The sequence below is a fragment of the Cololabis saira genome, chromosome 1, assembly GCF_033807715.1.
Source record: "Cololabis saira isolate AMF1-May2022 chromosome 1, fColSai1.1, whole genome shotgun sequence".
In the NCBI taxonomy this organism is placed as follows: domain Eukaryota; kingdom Metazoa; phylum Chordata; class Actinopteri; order Beloniformes; family Belonidae; genus Cololabis; species Cololabis saira.
Genome location: NC_084587.1, coordinates 4105209 through 4129513, shown reverse-complemented (window position 1 = coordinate 4129513; position 24305 = coordinate 4105209). Strand labels below are relative to the sequence as shown.

Genomic DNA, 24305 nt, shown 5'->3' with positions numbered 1-24305 from the left:
AATCACGATAATTAAAAATATTTTTAAAAATAAATTAGATAAATTAAATAAATACATTCATAATAAATCATAAATCATAAGTAAATACCTAAATAAATAAATTAAAAAAAAATAATAATAAATTAAATAAATAAATTTAAAAAAAAATCACGTAAATAAATAAAACCTAAAAAAAAACAGGCCGAGTAGGCGGAGTCCCCGGGATGGAACATCCCCATGAGGAAAAAGCTCTGGAGTTCACTTTTTAGGTTTATTTTAATGTTGTTTTTACTTTTTCATATGTTAAGTATGTAATAAAATAATTGAAAATAAGTAGTTAAAATAATAACTAGATAACATATTAAACCAAACTAATAAAATAAATAAAATTCAGTTATAAGCTAAACTAAAAATGTTCTTGAGCCTCTTTTTGTGAATATCAACAGTCTCTGAGGTTCCCTGGTAGCCGTTCCACCAATGACGACCGTAGCAGTGGAACGAGGTCTAACTTTAGGAACCATTCAACGGCCGCTACCAGAGGAGCTCAGGGTCCGCCAGGGCTCATCATTTAGAAGCAGATCAGATTAATGAAGAGGCCCGAAAACATTAAGATGCTTATAAACTAATAAAATAATAGGGGTGTAACGATACACTAATCTCACGATACGATACAATATTATAGCAGTATTTTTTTAACAACCTTGCATGAGGAACATATGACTGGAAAAAATTGTCTTTTATTTGAAAGACACAAAATACAAAACAATGCTGTGTGTTTGCCCTATTGTTATAGTTTGTAATGCTTTATAACTGTTTAAGTTTTAAAGAGAAAGCCAGGACAACCATTTTCCACAAACTGAACTAAAAGTAAAGGTCAGGTTTGCATTATGATCTTCAGTTTCATACAAGTACAAATATTTTGTTTCTCTCATGTATGATTTGGCTTTTTTCTTTTCCAGAAATTTAACAACTAAAATTAAATAAATAAATAAATAAAAGTAAATAAATACATACAATTTTACATCATAAAAAAGATTGATTCATGCTCACCTTATAAGTGTAAGAGGAGATTTATTTTTGTTAAGAAGGTTATTTCATTATTTAATAAATATATTCTTTATATTGTGATGTAAATCAGGGACTATAATGACACTAGTCAGTTTATCTGTAGTGATTAGTCTGTTTTAGATTGGGCGGAGTGATACGCCACAGTACGGCACTAGGTGCTGTGTTGATGTTCTAAAATCCTACACTGTTGAGGGACATTAAAGTACACTGGAACTCAGCAGAAGTTTCCCCGTGTTTATCCTACTCACCACCCCAAAAAGGTTTAATTTAATAAGGTAAGGCTTAACTCTACACCAGCCTTACATAAGTAAAAGTTCAGAGCTCAAAACGGGACTAGTTTCTTCTGAGCGGAGGAAGATTTTGGTCCGCGCGGTCGCGGCCGCGCTCGCGGTCGGATGTGCGTTACTAGTCAACACAATAGATTAATATTAATAACCCAATATCGCGATACAGGTTGTCACCTCCACGATACGTATTGTGACGTTTTTGTATCGCGAAATTTCGTGGCACGATATATTGTTACACGCCTATAAAATAACTTGAATTAAAAGCACAGCCGGTACCTGGATTTGCCCCAGACCTGCCTGGCCCCGCCCCATGGCCACACCCCGCCCCCTCCCTGGCCCCGCCCCCAGACTCAGCTGTCCCTGCAGGGCCTGCAGCTGCTTCTCCAGGCCCCGCCCCCTCCCTGACCCCGCCCCCTCCCTGGCCCCGCCCCCAGACCCACCTGTCCCTGCAGCGCCTGCAGCTGCTTCTCCACACCCCGCCCCCTCCCTGGCCCCGCCCCCAGACTCACCTGTCCCTGCAGCGCCTGCAGCTGCTTCTCCAGGCCTCTCCGGGCCTCCTCCTCCTCCTCCTGCTGCTCCAGCAGCGCCGCCTTGTCCACCTCCAGCTGGCGGATCTGGCCGCTCAGGTTCAGCTTCTGCCGCGTCTCCTCCTGCCGCAGCTCCTGCAGGAGAGACGGGAGACGGGAGAGACGGGAGACGGGAGAGACAACGCCGTTAAACCTCCCACACGTTTATGGTTCTGATCAGTTTTACACTCAAACACAAGTAAAAGCTCAGAAACATCTGTTCTCCGTCTTCTGCTTCACACGGTAGCAAAGCATCATGGGAGCTCGTCTCCCACCTCCGAGTCCTGCAGTCGGCCGTTCAGGTTGTCCGCTTCTTTGGCCAGTTTGAGGCTCCTCTTCTCCGCCTCCTCCAGCAGAGCAGAAACGTTGTCCAGCTCCGTCTACGAGCCAAACACAAGTCAGGAGGATTCATGGAAACATCTGCACCAGCTGCAGCATCTGATCATCAATATCAGCATAATCATCCAGGGCGTCTACAGGTTTGACCAAGTTCAATTTAAGACTTTTTAAAACCATTTTCAAACTAAATTTAAGACCAACAAGACAGTCACACACTTTGAACCCAATGTCCAGAGAAACTGGAATTTTCAAGCCATTTGTCGTTAAATTTACATTTACCCATATTTGCCTTGACTCAAGACTGAGGTCAAGGTTGCCAGATCTGACAGGTTCCAGCCCAAATGCGACATAAAATCCGACAAAATACATTTCAAGCTTCACATCACCACTAAATAGCCCAAAAAGTTCAGGCTCCAAACAAAGACTATAATTACATTGAGTAGATTTAAGCAAATAAAATATCAGTGAGTTTATTGTGTAAGTTTCTACTTTTCTCTGCCATAATGGAAACATTTTTGTTAATTTCTCCTAAATATTTACTAAAAACCAGGAAATCAACACGTCCAGTCCTGTATTTTTTAGCCCAATTGGGGGGAAACCCACCCAACCTGGCAACCCTGACTGAGGCGTCTAACAACTGGAAACAGATTTATTTCTCCCCAAAACTATTACTGTATTTTCTGGACTATAAGCCGCTACTTTTTTCATATGTTTTGAACTATGCGGCTTATACTAGCTATACTATATAGCTGACAGCTGGCGCTGTAATGGCGACAGGTGGAGAGTGTCTCGCTGTGTGTTAGTCTGCGTTAAGTCTGTTAAAGTTTGTCCAAACCTGTCAAAGTTGAATGAGTGGCAACTTATTGCAGTACGACTGTGACTTTGCTAAGAACACTTGCTAAGAACACTTTTTAATAATGGAGAAGACCGTGCTGCTGCTCCTGCTGCTGCTATTGCTCTGGACAGCTGATTCGCTTATGTCGGCGTCGGGGAGTTTCAGAGATGATATTCTGCGGTACTCCCGGAGTGATCTCCTGCTTCTTCGTCATATGGATTACCCTGCACCGACCCTGGACAGCTGTGGGGAGCTTCTACTGGGACAAACCGGATCGAGCCGAGACCACCACCGAACAGGTACGAAGAGGAAGCGGGGAAGGAGGGGAGGCGTGAGGCAGAGACTAAAAAGACTCAGCGGTACCCTAAAAACTCCACCGCTCCCATCCATAATGCTCGCAAATGTCCGTTCTTTACGCAATAAACTAGACGAACTACATGCAAACATATCCTGCCAGTGGGCTTACAAAGAAGCAAGCCTGCTCTGCTTCACCGAAACCTGGCTTGACGACACGATCACTGATTCGCAACTCCATCTGGACGGATTTGGAATTCCGCTCAGATTGGACCGGGACACTGGGAGTAGTCTGAAGAAACATGGCGGGGGGCTGTGTGTGTATTTTAACAAACAATGGAGTAGATCTGCTGATGTGAAATACTCCTGCTGCACACCTGACGTAGAGATCCTTGCTGTGTCGTTTAGACCGAAGTATCTCCCCCGGGAGTTTGGTCAGCTGGCTCTAGTGCTTGTTTACGTCCCTCCCTCTGGAAACGTCACACGCGCGTCAGAGGCCGTCACGGCGTGTGTCCATCAGATTGAAAACACATCACCAGACTCCCCTGTTTTCATCTTGGGGGATTTTAACAGTTGTAGGCTAGACAAAACTCTTTCAACATATCAGCAGTATGTTACTTGCCCCACCAGAGGTGATAAAACAATTGATCTCTGCTACGGTAATGTAAAGAATGCATATAAAGCGTACAAAAAACCCCCACTTAGTACCGCTGATCATAACGTTGTACATCTTATGCCTGCATATCGCACAAAATTGCAAAGAGAGGGCGTGGCTAAGAAGACTGTGAAAAATTGGGATGGAAACGTGGCTGAAACACTTCAAGGCTGCTTTGATTGCACAGACTGGGACCTGTTAATTAGTGGGAATAGTCTTGAGGAAGCGACTGAGGTGGTTTCTCACTACATTACCTTCTGTGAGGAAATAATTGTCCCAACCAAAATTGTAAAAGTATTCCCTAATAATAAGCCGTGGATCACAAAAGCCTTGAAAACCACTCTAAATGAAAAGAAAATAGCATTCATCTCAGGAAACAGGACTGAGTCAAAAATTATTCAAAATAAATTGAACAAACAAATAAAATCTGCCAAGAGAGCTTACAAGGATAAAGTTGAGAAGCTTTTTCTTGAAGGCAAAGCCAGGGATGCCTGGGCAGGCGTGAAAACACTGGCAGGCCTTCCCAACAGAAATCCTACCACATTACACCACAAGGATGGGGAAAAAGACAATGTCGAAATGGCAGAGAGTCTGAATCAGTTTTTCTGTAGATTCGACCAGTTGGACTACTCACAGGAGCGGCAGGAGCTAATAACTGAACTCACTCCACTGACTCTCTCCAAAGGAAACCTGGAGCTGCAGCAGGCGGATGTTGAAAAGGTTTTTAGAAAGATTAAGACAAATAAAGCACCAGGACCTGATCAGATCAGTGGACGCTTGCTGAAAGTCTGCTGCAGTCAGTTGTCTGGTGTTTTCTGCTCTCTCTTTAACCGCTCCCTGGCCGAACACTCTGTCCCATCACTCTGGAAATCTGCCATTGTCTGTCCAGTAGCCAAAAAGACCAATCCAACTTGTAATAATGATTATCGACCTGTGGCATTAACATCACTGGTTATGAAGAGCTTGGAGAAGCTTGTTCTTTCTCAGCTTCAGGAAGAGCTCAGTATGCGTGCTGACCCTCTTCAGTTTGCCTACAAGCGGCACAGGGGTGTGGATGATGCTGTTCTCACCTTGTTGCATGAAACTTTCACTCATCTGGAGAAGCCCAAGTCCTTAATCAGACTGGTCTTTGTGGATTTTTCTAGTGCATTCAATACCGTGCAACCCCACTTGATGGGCAGGAAACTGTTGCAACTGGACACCAATCCACATCTGATCCTCTGGGTCCTCTCATTTTTAACAGACAGACATCAAAGGGTTCGGGTCAATGGTCACCTCAGCTCATCAAAGTTACTTTCCACAGGAGCCCCCCAGGGTTCTGTTATCTCACCGGTACTCTATACTCTATACACAAATGACTGTAGGAGTACGAGCCCTGGTATAACATACATGAAATACTCTGATGATACTGTTATTGTGGACACTACCAACTCAGAGGGTCAGCTGCAGGCTGAGATGAACATTTTTACAGAGTGGTGCAGGCAGAACTGTCTGGACCTCAACACCACTAAAACTAAGGAACTGGTTGTTGACTTTCGGAGAGGTCCATCCAGCATCCCCACTCTGTCTGTCAACAATCAGCCTATAGAGAGGGTTGACTCATATAGGTATTTGGGGACAGTAATCGACCACAAGCTCAACTTCCAACCTAACACTCAATCCATTTTTTCAAAGTGCCAGCAACGCCTCTTTTTTCTTAGAAAACTCCGTAAACTTCAAGTCCACCAATCAGTTCTGACAGCATTTTATAAGTGTTTTATTGAATCAGTTTTAACCTTCAACATAACAGCTTGGTTCGGATCCTTATCTAATATTCACCGTAATCCATTAAATAAAATTATTACATTGAGCAGCAAAATCATTGGACAGAAGCAGGAATCACTGATCAGCATCTATAACAGAAGGACTAAACGGAAGGGACAACAAATATCCTCAGACATCACACACTCACTCTACAGTCAGTATAAGCTCCTCCCTTCAGGTCACAGATACAGATCACTACAATTCAGGACAAACAGAGCCATGTCAAGCTTCGTGCCCTCATCAATCAGACTCATAAACAGCTGATCTTACCTATTCACTTTTGTACCCGCTTTTATACATATTTTTAAAAAAATCATTGTATTTATCACGCACTTAACGGGGGACTTATATTTTTTTATATTTTTTTTATCTCTCTCTCTCTCGTATTTTATCTATGCTATGGTTTACAGCATCCAAGTCCAGCAGTATTTGTGATTGCCCAATGTATGTTGCTTTATTGATTGTTTGGTTTGTTTCTGTACTGTCCTGTTGCATATGTTATCTGTACACGCAATGATGCTGATGCTTTTCCACAAATGAAGTTCCTAACGGATAAATAAAGTTATTTATTATTATTATTATTATTATACAAAGGTGCAGCTATTCTGTGGATTTTTCTTCCACCGCTCGGGCGCTCTAAACGGAATTAGAATAAAAACTAAGACAAAATAAATGCAAAGAAGAATACGCTACTTCTTCTTTAGCAGATAGAAGTAGAAACAGATTTCAAACAGATAAATAGATAAATAAATACCGGTTATTTTCTCTTGGTTCTGTCCCGTTTTAATCAGCAAAGTTGCTGCCGTGTTAAAAGACACTGTTAGGAAAGATCTATTTAGGTACAAACATGTACATCATTTACAGTTCAAAATGGTTCTGTAAATGTAGTAAATATCTAATCTAACAACAAATATTTGCGGCTTGCATATCTTTTTTTTTTTTTTAAATAGAGCGGATGCGGCTTATATACAGGTGCGGCTTATAGTCCAGAAAATACGGTATATAAACTTTCCCCTTTCAAAGTCTAACAAAACTTTTTAATGACAACTGGATAAATTCCCTCTAAAATTATGATTCAATAATTAAGCCCCTTGGATGGAGATTTCAGACTTATTAAATGATTTCCTTTCACCTGCAGCCTGCCGGAGCGCTCCCCCAGCTCCCCCCTGGCTCGCTCCACCTCGGCGGTCCGGGCCGTCAGCTCCTGCATCTGGACCTCCAGCTTCTTCCTCTTGTGCTCCGACTCCGTCTTGGCCTGCTGGAGACTCTTCAGCTCCAGGCCCAGCTCCCTGTTGTCGCTCTCCAGGCCCTGCTTGTTCTTCTCCAGGCCGGCCCTGAACTGCACACGAGAGAGAGAGGAGAGAGGTGAGTTCCTCAGATGGGAGGGCCTGGGGGGGTAAAGCTGCTGTCGTCCAAAAGGAAAAAGATCCCTTATTCAACCATATCGGCAAGAATTTACAGAAGAATTAAAGACAATATTGGGACTAAGACTTGAGATTTGTATCTGGGTAAAATCCCAGAGGGACTTATGGCCCGAGACAACTATCTATAGAAAGTGCCGTTCCACGGAAATGGCTGCAGACAAATCTGCCATCAAAGGACGACTGGACCACAATAGTTAAAAACTGACCTTAAGATTACAGGCTGAGCAGTATATAAATATATCATATAAAAGTGGACTTTATATTCTGTGGAATGTAACTCATTGGCTGTGTGAATCAAATCCTGTTTTTTGGGGGGTTTTCTTTATTTTTATTAATGTATGCCCTAAGTAAACCTGTTTGTTCTCTTATTTTATATGTGTATATATATATATATATATATATATATATATATATATATATATATATATACACACACACACACACACACACACACACACACACACACAGTATATATATATCTTGAAATCAAATCACTTGAAATCAATTGGTGATTTCAAGTTTTTTCCAACACTAAAGGAAGTAAAACACACACGCACGCACGCACACTTTGTTTTACTTCCTTTATTGTTGGAAAAAACTTGAAATCACCAATAAAAAGAAAGTTGCAGAAAAAAAAGAAAAAAGATGGGGAGAAATGTGGAAAAATAAATATGTTGTAAACTCAAATAAGAGTCTTCTGTATCTGGAATGAATGTATTCTTGAGTCTATAAGGTAACAATAATATAATTATAAGATAACCTTGTTTGAATTGTAAAATGGGTTTGGCTAAATACAATATTTGACTAAAACTAAACTAAAATGGACAATTCTGGCTAAAATAGGACTTTTAGTCGACTGAAACTTGACACGACTAAAAGGAGAATGAACGTGACTAAAACTAATAAAAACTAAAATGAAAGCTGGACCCAAAGACTAGACTAAACTAGAAGTGAACCGGGCCTGCAGCCGGCGGTACCGACCCGCTTGGCCTGGTCCAGCTGCTCCGCCAGCTCCTCCAGCGCCGACGCCTGTCTCTGCCTCATGTCCTGGATCTGGGCCTCGTGGTTCCGGCTCTCGTCCTCGATGTTCTTCTTCAGCTCCGCCACCTCCTGCTCCCGCTTGGACCTGCAGACCACAACAAGGACATGTCACAGGACATATTTATAAACCAAAATTAACAATATTTACTATGATAAAAAGCTGTTATAGCTGTGAAAACTATGTTTGTGCCTCGTTATCTAAAAGACAACGATCACTATCCGCAAATCCAAAATGCCATACTGAACAGTATACAGGGCTGTCTCAGAAAATTAGAATATTGTGATAAAGTTCTTTATTTTCCGTAATGCAATTAAAAAAACTAAAATGTCATACATTCTGGATTCATTACAAATCAACTGAAATATTGCCAGCCTTTTATTATTTTAATATTGCCGATTATGGTTTACAGTTTAAGATTAAGATTCCCAGAATATTCTAATTTTTTAAGATAGGATATTTGAGTTTTCTTAGGCTGTAAACCATAATCAGCAATATTAAAATAATAAAAGGCTTGCAATAATTCAGTTTATTTGTAATGAATCCAGAATGTATGACATTTTTGTTTTTGTAATTGCATTACAGAAAATCCCAATATTCAAATTTTCTGAGACAGTCCTGTATACTAAAAAGTATACTTAAATTCGGCATACTTTTGAGTAAATATCAATAGTGTGCATTAATTCGGACATACTATTAAGAGCGCACACGTCACTTCCTTCCGTAGGAGGAAGTGGAGGAAGTGACGTGTCGCAGCAGCAGCGCTCCGCTCCGCTATTTCCCGTTTATTCTGGCTGTAACAAGATGACATTATATAATATTATTATATCTGAATATTATAATATTATATAATAATATTATACTTATGACATATACGTATCACTTAGCAACCAAACACCGCTGCATTGTATTGTGGGAAGTTTCTGCTTAGCTAGTGTCCATCAATCCACACTAATACATTTCTCCAGAATGAGTATGGATACTATTGAGTACGTACTAATGTTTCGGACGCACTAAAAAATCTCACACTGTTTTTGCTACTCATTAGGGTGGAAGTAGGGGATTTCGGACGCAGCCTATGTGCCCATCTTGCCTCTGCACCTTGAGACTGGACGTTATCGTTATCTCCCAGAAGAAGAGCGGATTTGTCCTTACTGTGACATTAATGATATTGAAAATGAGTTCCATTTTGTATTTTATTGTCCTCTGTATCATGAGCTGCGTCAGAAATTATTTGATAGGTGTAAGAATTTAGATTTGATGTGGGTAAGTGATACTGAGAGGCTCAAATGGATTTTTGATTATAAAGTATTTGCACTTGCTGACTAATTAGAGAAAGCATGGGATAAACGAAGAAAAGTAACATATGTGCAGGGTTCCATACACATTTTAACCAAAACATTTCCATGACTTTTCCATAACTTTCCCATGACTTGGCAGCAAGTTTCCATGACATCAATGTATGAATGAAATATAGGAATAAAACTATGTAAAAAGTCACCACAGTGGAGATCTAATGACAATTATGGTTTTATACAAAAATTAGTTTAAACTAACACTGATATACCAGCAATATGTTGTAGTATATGTTGTATAGTAATCTAATATAAATGTAATAACTGTAATAATAACCGATCTGCATGATGCGCAAGACACTAGGCACGTCACGCATGAGAACACGCGAGACTTTTCTATACGAAAAATGTATTGATCAATTTTAAATCTACCTTATACGCTGTTATTACTAAATGTTATCATTAAGTGAGAAAAATAAATTCCATGACTTTTCCAAAACTTTTGGGGTGAACTTATGTTTCCAAAACTTTTCTAGGCCTTGAAAATGACATTTTCAAATTCCATGACTTTTCCAGGGTTTTTCAAAATGTATGAACCCTGTATATGTGAAGATATAATTCTGGTTTTTGTTGGGGAGAAAGAAATATTAAGTATTTTTTATTTTTATTTTTTTTTAATTTGATTATTTATTTAGTTTTTCTGGTGTACATTGTTTAGCTCCCAATTAAGTGAGTGTGATATTGTATATTGATGATTTTCTGTTTCTGGTGTGTTATAATCCTGTAAGGGACGGGGTTCGGACATGACACAAAAATAAAACTCAGTCATTCATTCAGGTCCGGTTCAGGGTCCGGTTCAGGGTCCGGTTCAGGGTCTGCGTCCGGTCCGGCCCGTCTCACCTGAGCTCCTGCTGCGCGGCGGTCGTGTCCAGCGTGTCCTCCAGCTCCGTCTTCAGCGCCTCCAGCTCTTCACTCAGGTCCCGCTTCAGCTTCTCTGCCTTGGACCGGGCCTGGCGCTCCGAGTCCAGGTCCTCCTGCAGCTCGGCCAGCTGGGCCTGCAGCTCCCGGAGCTGCTTCAGGGCGCCGGCCTTGTGGGCCGCCTCCTCGTCGCTCCTGGGGGGAGACAGGCCCGGTTCAGACATGGTTCAAGGCCCGGTTCAAAGCCGCAGCCGGAACCGTCTTGTGTTCTGGTGAAACTTTAAAGTCACATGAAAAATATTTTTTCATTTTTTTTTTTCTTAAATGATTAACCCTGGATTCACACTGAAAGCGTCAAACATCGCCTGACGCAGCATCGCGCTGCTTGGTGGATTCACACTGAAAACTGCATGTACTGCCGACGCCTGCAGGGGGCGGGGATTCAAGCTGCAGAACTGGAGTGAACAAAGTGCATATAGCTTACACATATCTATATAAAGCTGCACATCTTCAATTTCCTATTTCACCATGGATCACACTTTGGGAAGCTTCTTTATATCTTAGTGTTATTTCCGCGTAGATAAGAGTGAGTTTGATGCTCCTTAACAAGCTCGGTCTGCGGATCAACAGCAACCATCGGGGAACCGTTGGTCCCGGTGAAGCTGCAGTCTGTCTGCGGTGAACACTGACACACCGGGTCCCAGCGGATTTGGTCACATTGTGTTTTGAGATTAATAAGCACGGTTTTTAATTATTTTGCGTTGGATCGATGTAGCAAATAAAATCGTTCAGACCATCCAGCTCCTCAATCATCAGTTACGTGTTTTACGTGAGCAGTTCAGGTAAAAACCGCAGTCAAATCAGCAAAAATGTCAGTTTGCTGGATGAAATATATTAATTCCTGATAAAATAAGTGTGTTAGTGCACAGCTCTGCTCATGTACACATGTGAATGCGTGAACGTTTGTGTGAACATGAAAGTACAATCTGCATTTAGGTTTCTTGCTTCGGGAATCCCGGTCTGTGATTGGACGCTGCCTTGGCGTCGCCGCTGCTCATTTGCATAAAATTGAGATTTTTCAACTTCAAATTGACGCCTCCGATGCCTCTGACACGCGCTTTCATAGAAAATTAATGGCAGCTGGACGCCTATGACGCCCGTAACGCTTTCAGTGTGAATCCAGGGTTACGTTGCGCCGTGGAGTACATACTAGTGATGCACCGATTGTTCGGTAACCGAAATTGTTCGGCCGAAAATGGCAAAAAATCACTTTCGGTGTTCGGTGGAATAAGTGGGAAAAAAAACCGAACAATTAATAACGGCGTTGTAATATAAATAGACTGGCCGCTCCGTAACTGTTGCGCACCACATAAATCGTTGGCCAACCAAAAACTAACCACATAAGAATTTTACCAACATTCAGCAGGTGGAACCAAAACAACATAAATCAATCTATTCCAGGTGCGTTTAGATGAGGAAATCAAACAGTGAAGAGCGTGGAGTGAAGTGGTCGGTGCAAACATGTCAGCAGTGTGGAAGTATTTTAGAGTGGCAAAGAATAAAACAAGAATGGCTGTTTGCAATGAATGTTCTGCTCAAATATCTAGAGGGGAAACATCTGCAAAGTCTTTCAGCTACAAGTTTGATTTATCATTTGAAATGATAAAAAACCCTGAGCGCTTTAATGCATTTTTATTGTTTTAAGGCCTATGTTACAATGTTCAGTCAGTTAAGCCTAACGTAAGCTCAAAGATGGCCAAAAAATGTATTTTGCTAATTTATTTATTTTAAGTTATTGTTCTTTGCTGGTATAATGTCTGCTGGAATATTTAAGAAATGCTGGGAAATTAAAAAATGTTCAGTTTTTTATGTTCAACAAATGTTTTCTACCTTGTAATTTTGTAAAAGATTTTTTTCTTTTAAAAGCATGCCTAAATCAAATGTATTTGATTTATGCAATGGTGAAAAAATTGGCAAAATAAATGAAAAACTGCGAAGAACCATGTTCGGTTTTGTTCGGTATTCGGCCAAGTGTTTATTATTATTTTCGGTTTCGGTTTCGGCCACAAATTTTCATTTCGGTGCATCACTAGTACATACCCAGGACCAGCTCAAAGCCAGTCCGGGACCAGCTCAGAACCGGCTCAGAACCGGGCCCGTCAGGTTAAACGAGACCTGAACAGAAGTGCAGACGGCGGTGTGTAAACGAGTCGGGCCGGTGTTCCCCCCGCGGAGACCCGGGTTTGGACCAGCGCAGGAAGCCGCAGGGATGTCAAACTAAAAGTGTGTGGAGGTTCTGACTGGCTGTGGAGGCCGGGGAAAAGCCCGGCCCGTGTTTGTTTCAACATCTATTTCAGGTGCTGACTCTGCCGTTGCCATGGAAACAGATCCAGGACGGCTCTGGGGAGAAGGTCGGTGTGAAGCTGAACATCAGGTACTAAAACGAGCGGCGGCGTCAGGCCGAGTGCAGACTCTTATTTTGAAGGTTATATAATCAGCCGCCTGGAAATAAAAGATTAAAAGATGCTCAAACAGCATTCAGAGGTTGGAAATGTTACTCAAGTCCCTGGTTTTTGTTGCTGGTTCGATCCCGGTGACCTCTATCATTGCTCAGGTGACTGCCGAGACTCTTCGAGCAATCAGGTCATGAAGTATTTAAAGGAGACCTATTATGGATCTAATACCTATTTTAAACAGGCCTTGAATGTCTTAAAAACAAGCTTTTGATTGTTTTTGCTAAATAAACTAGAAATTCAGCCTCTGGGTCATGTCTTTATCTTCCCATTCTCTAACCTCATTATTGGCGGGGAGGCTATGACTACGTTTACATGCAGTCAAAATTCGGGTTATTGCTAATATTCCGGTTACTGAAACATTCAGAATATTCCGTTTCCATGCGTGAGCTAACAGGGTTATCCCTGTTTACATGGTAATTAATCATTTGGGAAATCTGGATCAAACCAGCGACGCACGGAGAACATCATGATGCAATTCCCGTCATTTCCGCTTCTTCTTCCTGTATCCAAATCTTGGATATAATATTCCGTTTGGCGTTTACATGACCAAATATACGGGTTAGAAAAGGAGTAACCCAGGGCTCATATTCAGGTTTTTAAAAACCGGAATATGAGCAAATTCCGGTTATTCAAAGGGGTTATTGGTGTTTACATGACCGTGCAAAACCGTGTTGTTGCTATATTCCGGTTTTAAAAGGGTTATTGATGCATGGAAACGCAGGCTATGATAATGAGGCTCTGTGCTGATTGGCTGCCTGAATGACACGTAGAAAATGGCGGAAGCTCCGGCCGGCAGAGTTAGTTGTGGTTTCACGCAATGGAGGCCAACCGATGTAAATCGCTCCCGTCGTTACGTAACAAAAGGGAGCAGAATCTTATTGGCTCGTAGAAGTCACATCACACTGGATGATCATCCGGGCGGCTGTACAGACACTGCAGAATCTGGTTGTTTCCTCCTTCTCTGAGTTGGCAGGCTGAGGGGAGACGACTTTATATATGTTAAAGCAAGAGAAAACCTGTTTTTCATAATAGGTCCCCTTTAACAAAGGATGAAACCATGTGACTCCCCTCTAACCAGCAGCTAACCTGGCCAGGCCTGCAGCTCCTCCTCCCTCTAACCCAGGGGTGTCAAACTCATTTTGCTTGGCGGGCCGGATTTGACCAATTTTTTTCTCGCGGGCCGCACGCTCAAAATAACAAAAACGGTGCGGAAAATGTTTTCTCTAATTCTTTTTTTTTTTTTACTATTGTTATCTAATCCAATATCAGTTTAGTTAATTTTAAAGGAAATATGCACTTTGTTTACACTCTAATTATGTAAAATATATTTCTTCCGGATCTTTTCTTGAAATTTCTCGTTTTTTTTCAAATTATGTAAAATACTTTTAATATCATTTTACAAAGATAAACAGAAACAAGTATGTTTTTTTTATATTTTGCTTTTTTATAGGAAATCTAATTAAAAGCAAAATCTTTATTACATCCGAGAGTGTTTCTTTGTGATTTAGAGATTTTTTTGTAGTGTTAGTGTATTTATTTTTAAAAATTGGCGCGGATATTTACGCCAGTGTGCCGAAAAAGTCAGCACTTCTTTTTTAACTGTTTATCCTCGTATTCAAAACTGAAATTATCTGAATAAATATCTTCTATCATCTTTTTTAGCAGTGATATTTTTCCTGCGAAAATATATAATAGTAGTCAGTTAATAAAAATAAACCGTCTACAAAGAAATAAAATCGGTAAATGCATTCTAGAAAACAAAAAAAATGTAGAAAACTGCTCTCTTTGTAGAATAACGATGGATTTGTAGAAGAAATATATTATCGGATATGCTGCGATTCATGGCAATAATTTATGCCTTCCTTTTTAGTAAATTAACATTTCGTTTTTTTTGCGTTGGAAACTTCTCGCGGGCCGCATGAAAACCTCTCGCGGGCTGCATGCGGCCCACGGGCCGCACATTTGACACCCCTGCTCTAACAGCTAACCTGGCCAGGCCGGCCTGCAGCTCCTCCTCCCTCTAACAGCTAACCAGCAGCTAACCAGCAGCTAACCTGGCCTGGCCGGCCTGCAGCTCCTCCTCCCTCTAACCCTCTAACCAGCAGCTAACCTGGCCAGGCCGGCCTGCAGCTCCTCCTCCCTCTAACCAGCTAACCAGCAGCTAACCTGGCCAGGCCGGCCTGCAGCTCCTCCTCCCTCTTGGCCAGCGTCGTCTTCAGCTCCTGGATCTGGGCCTGCAGCTCCTGGATCTGGTCCTGCAGGTCCGTGGTCTCGCCGTCCAGCTTGCGCTTGGCCTTCTCCAGCTCCTGCCGCGTCTTCTCCTCCCTCTTCAGCCGCTCTGCGGGGCGACACCACGGCAGGCGTCAGTCACCCACCTCACCGTTGCCACGGAGACGCAGCTCCGGGAGAGACGCTCACCCTCCAGGTCCACCATCACCAGCTCCTGCTTGTTCTTCACTTTGCCCAGGTTCTTGGCCTTCTCCTCCTCCTCCGTCAGCTGGGACGTCATCTCCACCACCCGGTCCTCCAGGTGCTTCCTCTCCTGTCGGGGGAACGAGGGCACATCCTGAGCTCGGGTTCAAACCCTAAACACAGCGTCTAAAGGTTTGACCGAGGTCAATTTAAGACTTTTTAAAACCTTTTTCAAACTAAATTTAAGTCACTAAGAAATCCAGCGCTGAGGTCGAGGTTGCCAGATCTGGCTGACAAGTAAAACCCGTCGAAATAAGAAATAAACTGCCCGAATCAAACATTCTCTATGTTAAAACCATACATTTTTAAAACATCAGAGTTTATTGTGTAAGTTTCAACTTTTTTCTTCCATAATGGAAACTTTTTTGTTGTCAATTCCTGCTAAATATTTAGTAAAAACCAGGAAAAGCAGCCCAAATATATATTTTTCAGTCCAATTGGGCTGAAACTTGCCCAACCTGGCAACACAGATTTGGAACCTCCGGGAACCAAGTCAGATCCTGAGGTCGGATTCAAACCCTAAACACGGCGTCTACAGGTTCGACCGAGGTAAATTTAAGACTTTTTAACACCATTTTCAAACAAAATTTAAAACCAAAAAATTCACAAAAAAATCCAGCGCTGAGGTCGAGGTTGCCAGATCTGACAGGTTCCAGCCCAGACACTATGTAGAACCCACCGAAATAATGAGAAACCAGCCCAAATCATACATTCTCTATGTTAAAACCTTAAATTATTAAATGTGTTATAAATTTCAAGCTTCACAACACCACTAAATAGCCAAAAAAAAGTTCAGGCTCCAAACAAAGACTACAATTAAATTGAGTAGATTAAAGCAAATCAAATATCAGTGAGTTTATTGTCTACGTTTCTACTTTTCTCTGCCATAATGGAAACTTTTTTGTTGTTAATTTCAGCTAAATATTTTGTAAAAACCAGGAAAAGCAGCCCAAATATATATTTTTCAGCCCAATTGGGCTGAAACTTGCCCAACCTGGCAACACAGATTTAGAACCTCTGGGAACCAAGTCAGATCCTGAGGTCGGATTCAAACCCTAAACACGGCGTCTACAGGTTCGACTGAGGTAAATTTAAGACTTTTTAACACCATTTTCAAACTAAATTTAAATCACTGAGGTCTAGGTTGCCAGATCTGGCTGACAGGTAAAACCCGCAGAAATAAGGAAAAAACAGCCCAAATCATACATTCTCTATGTTAAAACCATAAATTATTAAATACGTTATACATTTCAAGCTTCACAACACCACTAAATAGCCCAAAAAAGTTCAGGCTCCAAACAAAGACTACAATTAAATTGATTAAATTAAAGCAACTAAAACATCAGTGAGTTTATTGTATAAGTTTCTACTTTTCTTTGCCATAATGGAAACTTTTTTGTTAACAATTTCCCCTAAATATTCAGTAAAAACCAGGAAAAGCAGCCCAAATATATATTTTTCAGGGATGAAACTTGCCCAACCTGGCAACACAGATTTAGAACCTCTGCAGGACATTCTCCTCGAAACGATGAAATAAACTTTTTAACGATGACTGGATACATTCCCTCTACAATTAAGACTCTTTGGATTGAGATTTAAGGCAAATTAAGACATTTAAAGGCCTTATTTTAGCAAAAAATGGAATTTAACACTTTAAAACCCTTAAAAAGTCTTAAAAACCCCAAACTGGTTGGGAAGATCCATCAACCAGATATTGATTCTGGTTTCAGGGAATAATGAGCCACCAGCATCAACCCAAACTAAAACAGGGTTTCATGGATCTGACAGGCTGAACTGGTGATCAATCGTTATGATCCCGGCTGGTACTGATGAAGCGGTCGATCCCCCACCTTCAGGAACTTGGAGTTCTGGTCCTCCAGCAGCAGGATGTCCTCCTCCATCTTCTTCATCTTGGCCTCGGCCGTCACCTTGTCCAGCTGCAGCTTCTGCCGCGCCGCCTCCTCCTCGTCCAGCTGCTCCTCCAGGTCCTGCGAGGAAGAGGAGGAGGAGGAAGAGCTGCTGACGGACAGCTGAAGGAGAAGCCCCCCCGAACCCGGAGCCCGGAGACCCAGGAGACCCGCCCCCCACCTGGATGTGGCCCTGCATCTTCTTCTTCTCGTTCTGCAGGCCCTGGCTGCGCTCCTCCTCCTCCTCCAGCCGGGACTCCAGCTCCTGCAGGTTTTCCTCCAGCTCCTGCTTCCGGGACAGGAGTCGAACCCTCATCTCCTCCGCCTCTGCGAACAGCTCCGTCTCCGCCGTGAGCTGCTCCGCCAGGATGTTCTTCTCCTCCACGATCTGGACCACAAGGTGAGTGACTTTATTGATAATGAAGGAAGATTTGTTTGCAGGTAAAAAGTATTTACAACAACAACATACAGTACAGAGACACAAACAGGAGAGAATAACAAAACAAAACATTGACAGATAAACAAAACAAATGCTCCAGATTGAACAAGCAATACAATAAATAGATAAATAAAAAAACAAAAAAATAAATAGACCTAGATCAGGGGTGTCCAACTCGCGGCTCTTGCGACTTTATTTGATGGTGCAGTGAAAGACACGTAGGAAGTGGAGGCAAAATATGCCGCGACTGGAATCGAACCCGCGTCGCTGTTCAGGGGAAGGTTTACATGAGTCACGGATCAACCCGTTGAGCTACACGGGCGCTAGCGCTCGTGTTTGTGACGGAAATAACTCGGAGGGAAAAAGATCCACTCTCAAAATGGCAGGGAAAAAATGCACGACCAAACGAAAATATGAAGATAAACACAGGACGTTTTTAACAGAGTGGGAGAGTTTAATATATATAATATAAATTAATTGTGAATATTTAAGCAATACATCATGACAGCCCGTGGTATACGCTCATTATATCACAGCTGAGCGGCGTCTCCGGCCCGACGCAAGGTGATGTATTGCTTTCATAAAATGGTTACCAATTATGTAAATATGAAAGAGGAATACACAATATATTTTATGTAGTTTTTAATTAATCAGAAATACATATTATCCAGTAAAAATAGCCCCACTGTGGAAAAAATCCATCTCTTCAGATGTAGCTCTGCATGTCGTCTTTTGCTCGTCTTTTTTTTCGGAGACAGGGACTAATTAATTATTAACGAAAATAAAAAAATAAACTTTTACACCAGCTACTTTTTGCTACCTGCTGTAACCGTCAAAAAATATGTAACAGTTGGTTGTTGTCATGGATACATTGTTGCTTCCCTGACGCGGAATGATGCTGTGATAAGGCTTTTGAATAAAAGCCTTGTATGCTCATTATACCCCAGTTAACCAATCAGATTGCAGGATTTCACCTTTCCGTTTTCTAATGGTATTTTTATGTCTCAGAGAGAGCAGGGAGTGAAGGATCATGGGTAGTTGATGTGGCTCTTTGCAGTAACACAGTAACCAATTGTGGCTCTCAGCCTCTGACTGGTTGGCCACCCCTGCTCTAGATGGACGATGGGAAATCATGTCCTATTTAGGGCATTAATAGAGGGGACAAAACTACATTTATACCTTTTAGTTTTGCACAAAGGAATTTTAAACCTACGGCCAGAAGGGAGATACTGGGATTCTCCGTATAGTGGATGAGATGGATCATCTAAGATGGACTCAGCTGGTGTCTGTAGCTCTGTAGTTGAGTTGTGGCTCTCCAATTAGCTCACTGGCCACCTCACAATCTGGTTTTTATTTTTTAGGGGTAAGTTGCCAAACCAGGACGCTAAGTTAAAGGAGATTATAGATTGAATAAAACATCTACAGAGCCGTTGAGACCTTCGAGGCTTCGCGTGACGATGCTGGTGAACATGTCTGTGGAGATTCATTTATCCAGGTAGAAAGTTCTTCTAAAAAGATGCTGGTGAACGTGTGCGTGTCTGAGCTTCACCTGCTGGTGTTTCCTCTCCATCTCCACCATCTCGTTCTCCACCTTCAGCTGCCTCTCCTTCACCTTGGTCAGCTCCTCGTCTTTGGCCAGCATCTCCTCCTCCTGCCGGGTGACCTGCAGCAGCGGCTTCACCTGAGGGGGGGGGGGGGTACACCTGGGTCAGCTGTCTTTAGGGGGAGGTTGGAGGTTTGGGGGGTTCAGGGTTCAGGTCTCACCTTGGTGAAGAGCCGCCACCACTGCCAGTGCCGCAGCTTCAGGTAAGCTGCACAGTTCCTCTGCAGCACCTTCAGGGCGCTCAGCTGCTGCTGCTTCTTAGCAAAAGCTCTGCAGGAGAGAAAAGAAAGAAGTAATAAAAGAAAGGAACAGAAGAGAAAAGAAGAGGACGAGGAGTCAACATCTGTGTTTCCGAAAGCTTTTGACCTTCTTCCTTCCACACGTCTAGTTTTACTTTAGTAGAACAATCCGAACCTCTGTAGCAGCTTTTAACAGTTTTTAAGTGGTTTTAAAGGGTTTTTCTTCATTTCTTCTTTCACACAACTAAACTAATTACAGCAGATGTGCAGAAGTTGGTCTTTAATCAAAGTGTTTGTATAAAAATAATTATCCGACTGAAGTAAAGCAAATACAAACTCAGAAAAATTAGAATTACATTTTTATTGGATCATAATTAATAAAAAAATACCAAGTTGTATCTATTTTGTTATTTCTGATAACTTTCAAATGCCCTCTGCAATTTAAAACCCCCGTTGCTGCTGCTGCTATGACATCGAATAGGCATTTGAAAAATATGTTGCCACTTTCTGGGGCTGTATAGATATTTATTAATGATACTGGTTCATTCTTTATTCTATCCATTACTGCAACGTATCTCTTTATCTTTGCATGCTTTATATTTGATATTAATGTCGCCACTCCTCTTCTACATCCTTCTTTGAATTAACTGTAGTATGAGTTGCTATAACGACATATTTTTAGCTTATTATGCTCTGATTGAGTTGAGGGGATTTGTGCCTTCTCTTTTTTAATTTTTGTCATTACCTTTTGTCTTTTGAGAGGATTATTCAGATCATTCAGCGACAAAATCTTCATATTTGTCTCCATATTCTGCTTTTAATTTTATTTTGTAATGTATCTGTCGTCTCTTAAAAAATACAAAACTTATAGTAAAAAAGTAAAGTGGAAAAAAATACCAAGATGAGGGAGGATGAAGGATGAGGGTGGAGGAGGCGGAGCTTCACTCACCTGCGGGCCAGGTATCCCCGACACACCGACTGGAAGTAGATGATGACGTCGGTGATCTTCAGGTCCCGCTCCTCCTCCAGGTGGGCCAGCACTCCGGTCCTGAAGAAGATCTTGCTCTGGCCGATCCGGTACAGGTTGGGGTCCAGCTCCAGGGCTCTGATCTGGGGGGGAGGACAGATTCAGACCCCCCTCCACCTCCACCCCTGACAGATTCAGACCCCCCTCCACCTCCACCCCTGACAGATTCAGACCCCCCTCCACCCCTGACAGATTCAGACCCCCCTCCACCTCTGACAGATTCAGACCCCCCTCCACCTCTGACAGATTCAGACCCCCCTCCACCTCCACCTCTGACAGATTCAGACCCCCCTCCACCTCTGACAGATTCAGACCCCCCTCCACCTCCACCTCTGACAGATTCAGACCCCCCTCCACCTCTGACAGATTCAGACCCCCCTCCACCTCCACCCCTGACAGATTCAGACCCCCCTCCACCTCTGACAGATTCAGACCCCCCTCCACCTCCACCCCTGACAGATTCAGACCCCCCTCCACCTCTGACAGATTCAGACCCCCCTCCACCTCTGACAGATTCAGACCCCCCTCCACCTCCACCCCTGACAGATTCAGACCCCCCTCCACCTCTGACAGATTCAGACCCCCCTCCACCTCCACCCCTGACAGATTCAGACCCCCCTCCACCTCTGACAGATTCAGACCCCCCTCCACCTCCACCCCTGACAGATTCAGACCCCCCTCCACCTCTGACGGAGTAAGGAGTAGTGATGCACCGAAATGAAAATTTGTGGCCGAAACCGAAATTAATAATAAACACTTGGCCGAATACCGAATAACACCGAACAATGGTTCTTCGCAATTTTTCATTTATTTTGCCAATTTTTTCACCGTTGCATAAATCAAATAAATGTGCAGTGAAATACCCGCCAGTCACAATTTGTCTTACTGTATTTATTGTATTTTTTTCTCATAATCCTTTTCATTTTTTCCCATTCAAATCCAATTAATCATTTTTCATTTTTTTCCATTTTATTCTTTATTTCATTCAAAAAACAAATACACAAATAAACAAACACAAATACAAATGTTCCTAACTTATGAATGAAAAGGGAGCAGAAAGAAGAAGAATCTTATCTGATCTGCCCCTTTCACAAATAACATAAATTAATAATAATAAAAAATAAAAAAAACAACTAAGTGAATAAAAACAACTAAAATAAAATTAAAATAACATTAAATAAAATTACCACCGCCTATGGGAATGTCAATCAAACTCAACATTTTTCGTTATATTTCCTTAACATACAGGCTTTAATTGTTCTTTTGAATGTAATGTTTGATTTGGATTCTTTGTTTTCTTTATTCCGATTGTTCCATAAACTGATTCCTTTCACAGAAACACAACGTTCCATCAATTTAGTCCTGCATCTTGGTTTTATAAAAATCTCTGTTCCTTTTAAGTTAGACTTGCTTTTTCTTTTTTCAAATCTTTTCTAAATGTTGATTGGTAAAGTTTTTTTATGAGCTTTAAACAATCAGGTCGCAGTGGGGCTGATCTGGGTTATTTTCTTGGAGGATCTCGTCATATCAGACAGTGAGGCATCTGTAGTACGGGCCCTTTTCTCTGCGCTCTCTCCCCGATCTCCTGCGCTGTGCGTCTCGTCACCGTCACCAAGCCTGGATCATTTCTCGTGTCCTCTGCTTTTTCCCCACATCCAAGTAATGATCTGACATGTTTGCTGCATTTAACACCGCACGCCCCTCACTCCACACTGTTTGATTGCGTCATCTAAACACGCCGTTAATAATTGTTCGTTTTTTTCCCCACTTATTCCACCAAAAGTGTTTTTTTGCTATTTTCGGCCGAACAATTTCGGTTACCGAACATTCGGTGCATCACTAGTAAGGAGCAGGGTTATAATAGTTTTGAATTTTTCATTTTAGTTTAGTTTTATTTCGTTTTGACTTTTTCTCCTTCAATTCAGTTAGTTTTAATTCGTTTTTAGTGTGGGTTTGCTAGTTTTTATTAGTTTTTATATCTTCAAAAATGCTTAGTTTTAGTTTAGTTTTTATTAGTTTTAGTTTTAGTTTTAGTTTTGACGTCACGGACCGTGAGGCGTTAAGGTGCCGTAGCTGCCAGTTGGAGATAAATGGCCAGAGCGGAATAAATTGATCAAACCAAGAGGCTTCTATTGACAGGGACGAAAACGGAGGAAATTATGTCTATAATTTCATTTCGTTTTAGTTAGTTTTCTAAACACGCAATATAGTTTCAGTTAGTTATCGTTTTTGTCTTTTAATTTTCGTTTTTATTTAGTTCAGTTAACGAAATTGTTTTTTCAATTTTAGTTTTCGTTATTTCGTTCGTTTTCGTAAACAATAATAACTCTGGTAAGGAGTAAGGAAAGAGCGTCACCATCCTCTCGCAGGCCTGCTTCCCGTCCATGAAGCCCTTGGGGATGGCGCTGGGCGTCAGGATCTCGTACCTGCGGACACCACGACCCGTTAGTCCGGTTCCTAAACCCAAACCTGCACCAGAGCAGCTCCGTCCCGCCGCCTCACCTCTGCCTGAACTCCTGGAAGACGATGCGGTTGGGGAAGCCCTGCCTGCAGATGCGGATCCCCTCCAGGACCCCGTTACACCTGAGCTGGTCCAGGACCAGGTGAGGCTCCAGCTTACCGGCCTGCCGGGAGAAACATGGTCAGGGACCCGGACCGAGTCACAGAACCTCAAACAGGAGTCTGGGTTTACTCTTTTCTCGTGGTTGGGGATGATGCAGCGGACGAAGTTGGGGTTGGTGTTCCTCAGCGTGGCCATGAGTCTGGTGAGCGACTCCTTGTACAGCTGCCCCACCGTGCGGAACATGCCCTTCTTGGTTTTGTACGTGGCTCCGAAGGCCGTCTCGTTCATGCCGGCCACCTGGTCCAGGCCCACGATCCGGTCCACTGGGGGGAGAGACAGAACAGCGGTTAGGACAACAGGAGGCGCTGATGGAACAGCTGAGGGAACAGCGGGAGGAACAGCTGAGGGAACAGCTGAGGAAACAGCTGAGGGAACAGCTGCATTAACAGCTGCAGGAACAGTTGCGGGAACAGCTGCATGAACAGCTGCATGAACAGCTGCATGAACAGCTGCATGAACAGCTGCAGGAACAGTTGCAGAAACAGCTGCGGGAACAGCTGCGGGAACAGCTGCGAGAACAGCTGCATGAACAGCTGCGGGAACAGCTGCGGGAACAGCTGAGGGAACAGCTGCGGGAACAGCTGAGGGAACAGCTGCAGGAACAGCTGCAGGAACAGCTGAGGGAACAGCTGCATGAACAGCTGCATGAACAGCTGCATTAACAGCTGCATTAACAGCTGCATTAACAGCTGCATGAACAGCTGCATTAACAGCTGCATGAACAGCTGCATGAACAGCTGCATGAACAGCTGCATGAACAGCTGCATGAACAGCTGCATGAACAGCTGAGGGAACAGTTGCAGGAACAGCTGCGGGAACAGCTATATGAACAGCTGCAGCCGCGGTGGGTGGAGCTACATGACGGAGAGCAAACGGATGAAAACAAAATACTTCTGAAAGTAGAAAAAAACAGTCTAGAACTACGGCTAGGTACGGCTAGCCTGCAGGTGGAGGTGACGCAGCGCCTACTGGGGACT

General features: G+C 42.6%; 1 protein-coding gene across 1 annotated transcript in view; it reads right to left on the bottom strand.

Moving 5' to 3' along the window:
• Positions 1 to 24305, bottom strand: part of LOC133449389 (myosin-10-like) — a 113046-nt gene that overhangs the window by 16391 nt on the left and 72350 nt on the right. Inside the window, exons 18-32 of the mRNA XM_061728566.1 lie at positions 23398 to 23591; positions 23208 to 23329; positions 23062 to 23131; positions 20628 to 20788; positions 19601 to 19709; positions 19386 to 19517; positions 17579 to 17785; positions 17341 to 17478; positions 15437 to 15560; positions 15185 to 15356; positions 10485 to 10697; positions 8232 to 8376; positions 6959 to 7165; positions 2176 to 2280; positions 1844 to 1996 (exon numbers count right to left, since the gene is read on the bottom strand). Coding sequence (XP_061584550.1) covers positions 1844 to 1996; positions 2176 to 2280; positions 6959 to 7165; positions 8232 to 8376; positions 10485 to 10697; positions 15185 to 15356; positions 15437 to 15560; positions 17341 to 17478; positions 17579 to 17785; positions 19386 to 19517; positions 19601 to 19709; positions 20628 to 20788; positions 23062 to 23131; positions 23208 to 23329; positions 23398 to 23591 — 2252 coding nt within the window. The remainder of the gene's footprint in view (positions 1 to 1843; positions 1997 to 2175; positions 2281 to 6958; positions 7166 to 8231; positions 8377 to 10484; positions 10698 to 15184; positions 15357 to 15436; positions 15561 to 17340; positions 17479 to 17578; positions 17786 to 19385; positions 19518 to 19600; positions 19710 to 20627; positions 20789 to 23061; positions 23132 to 23207; positions 23330 to 23397; positions 23592 to 24305) is intronic.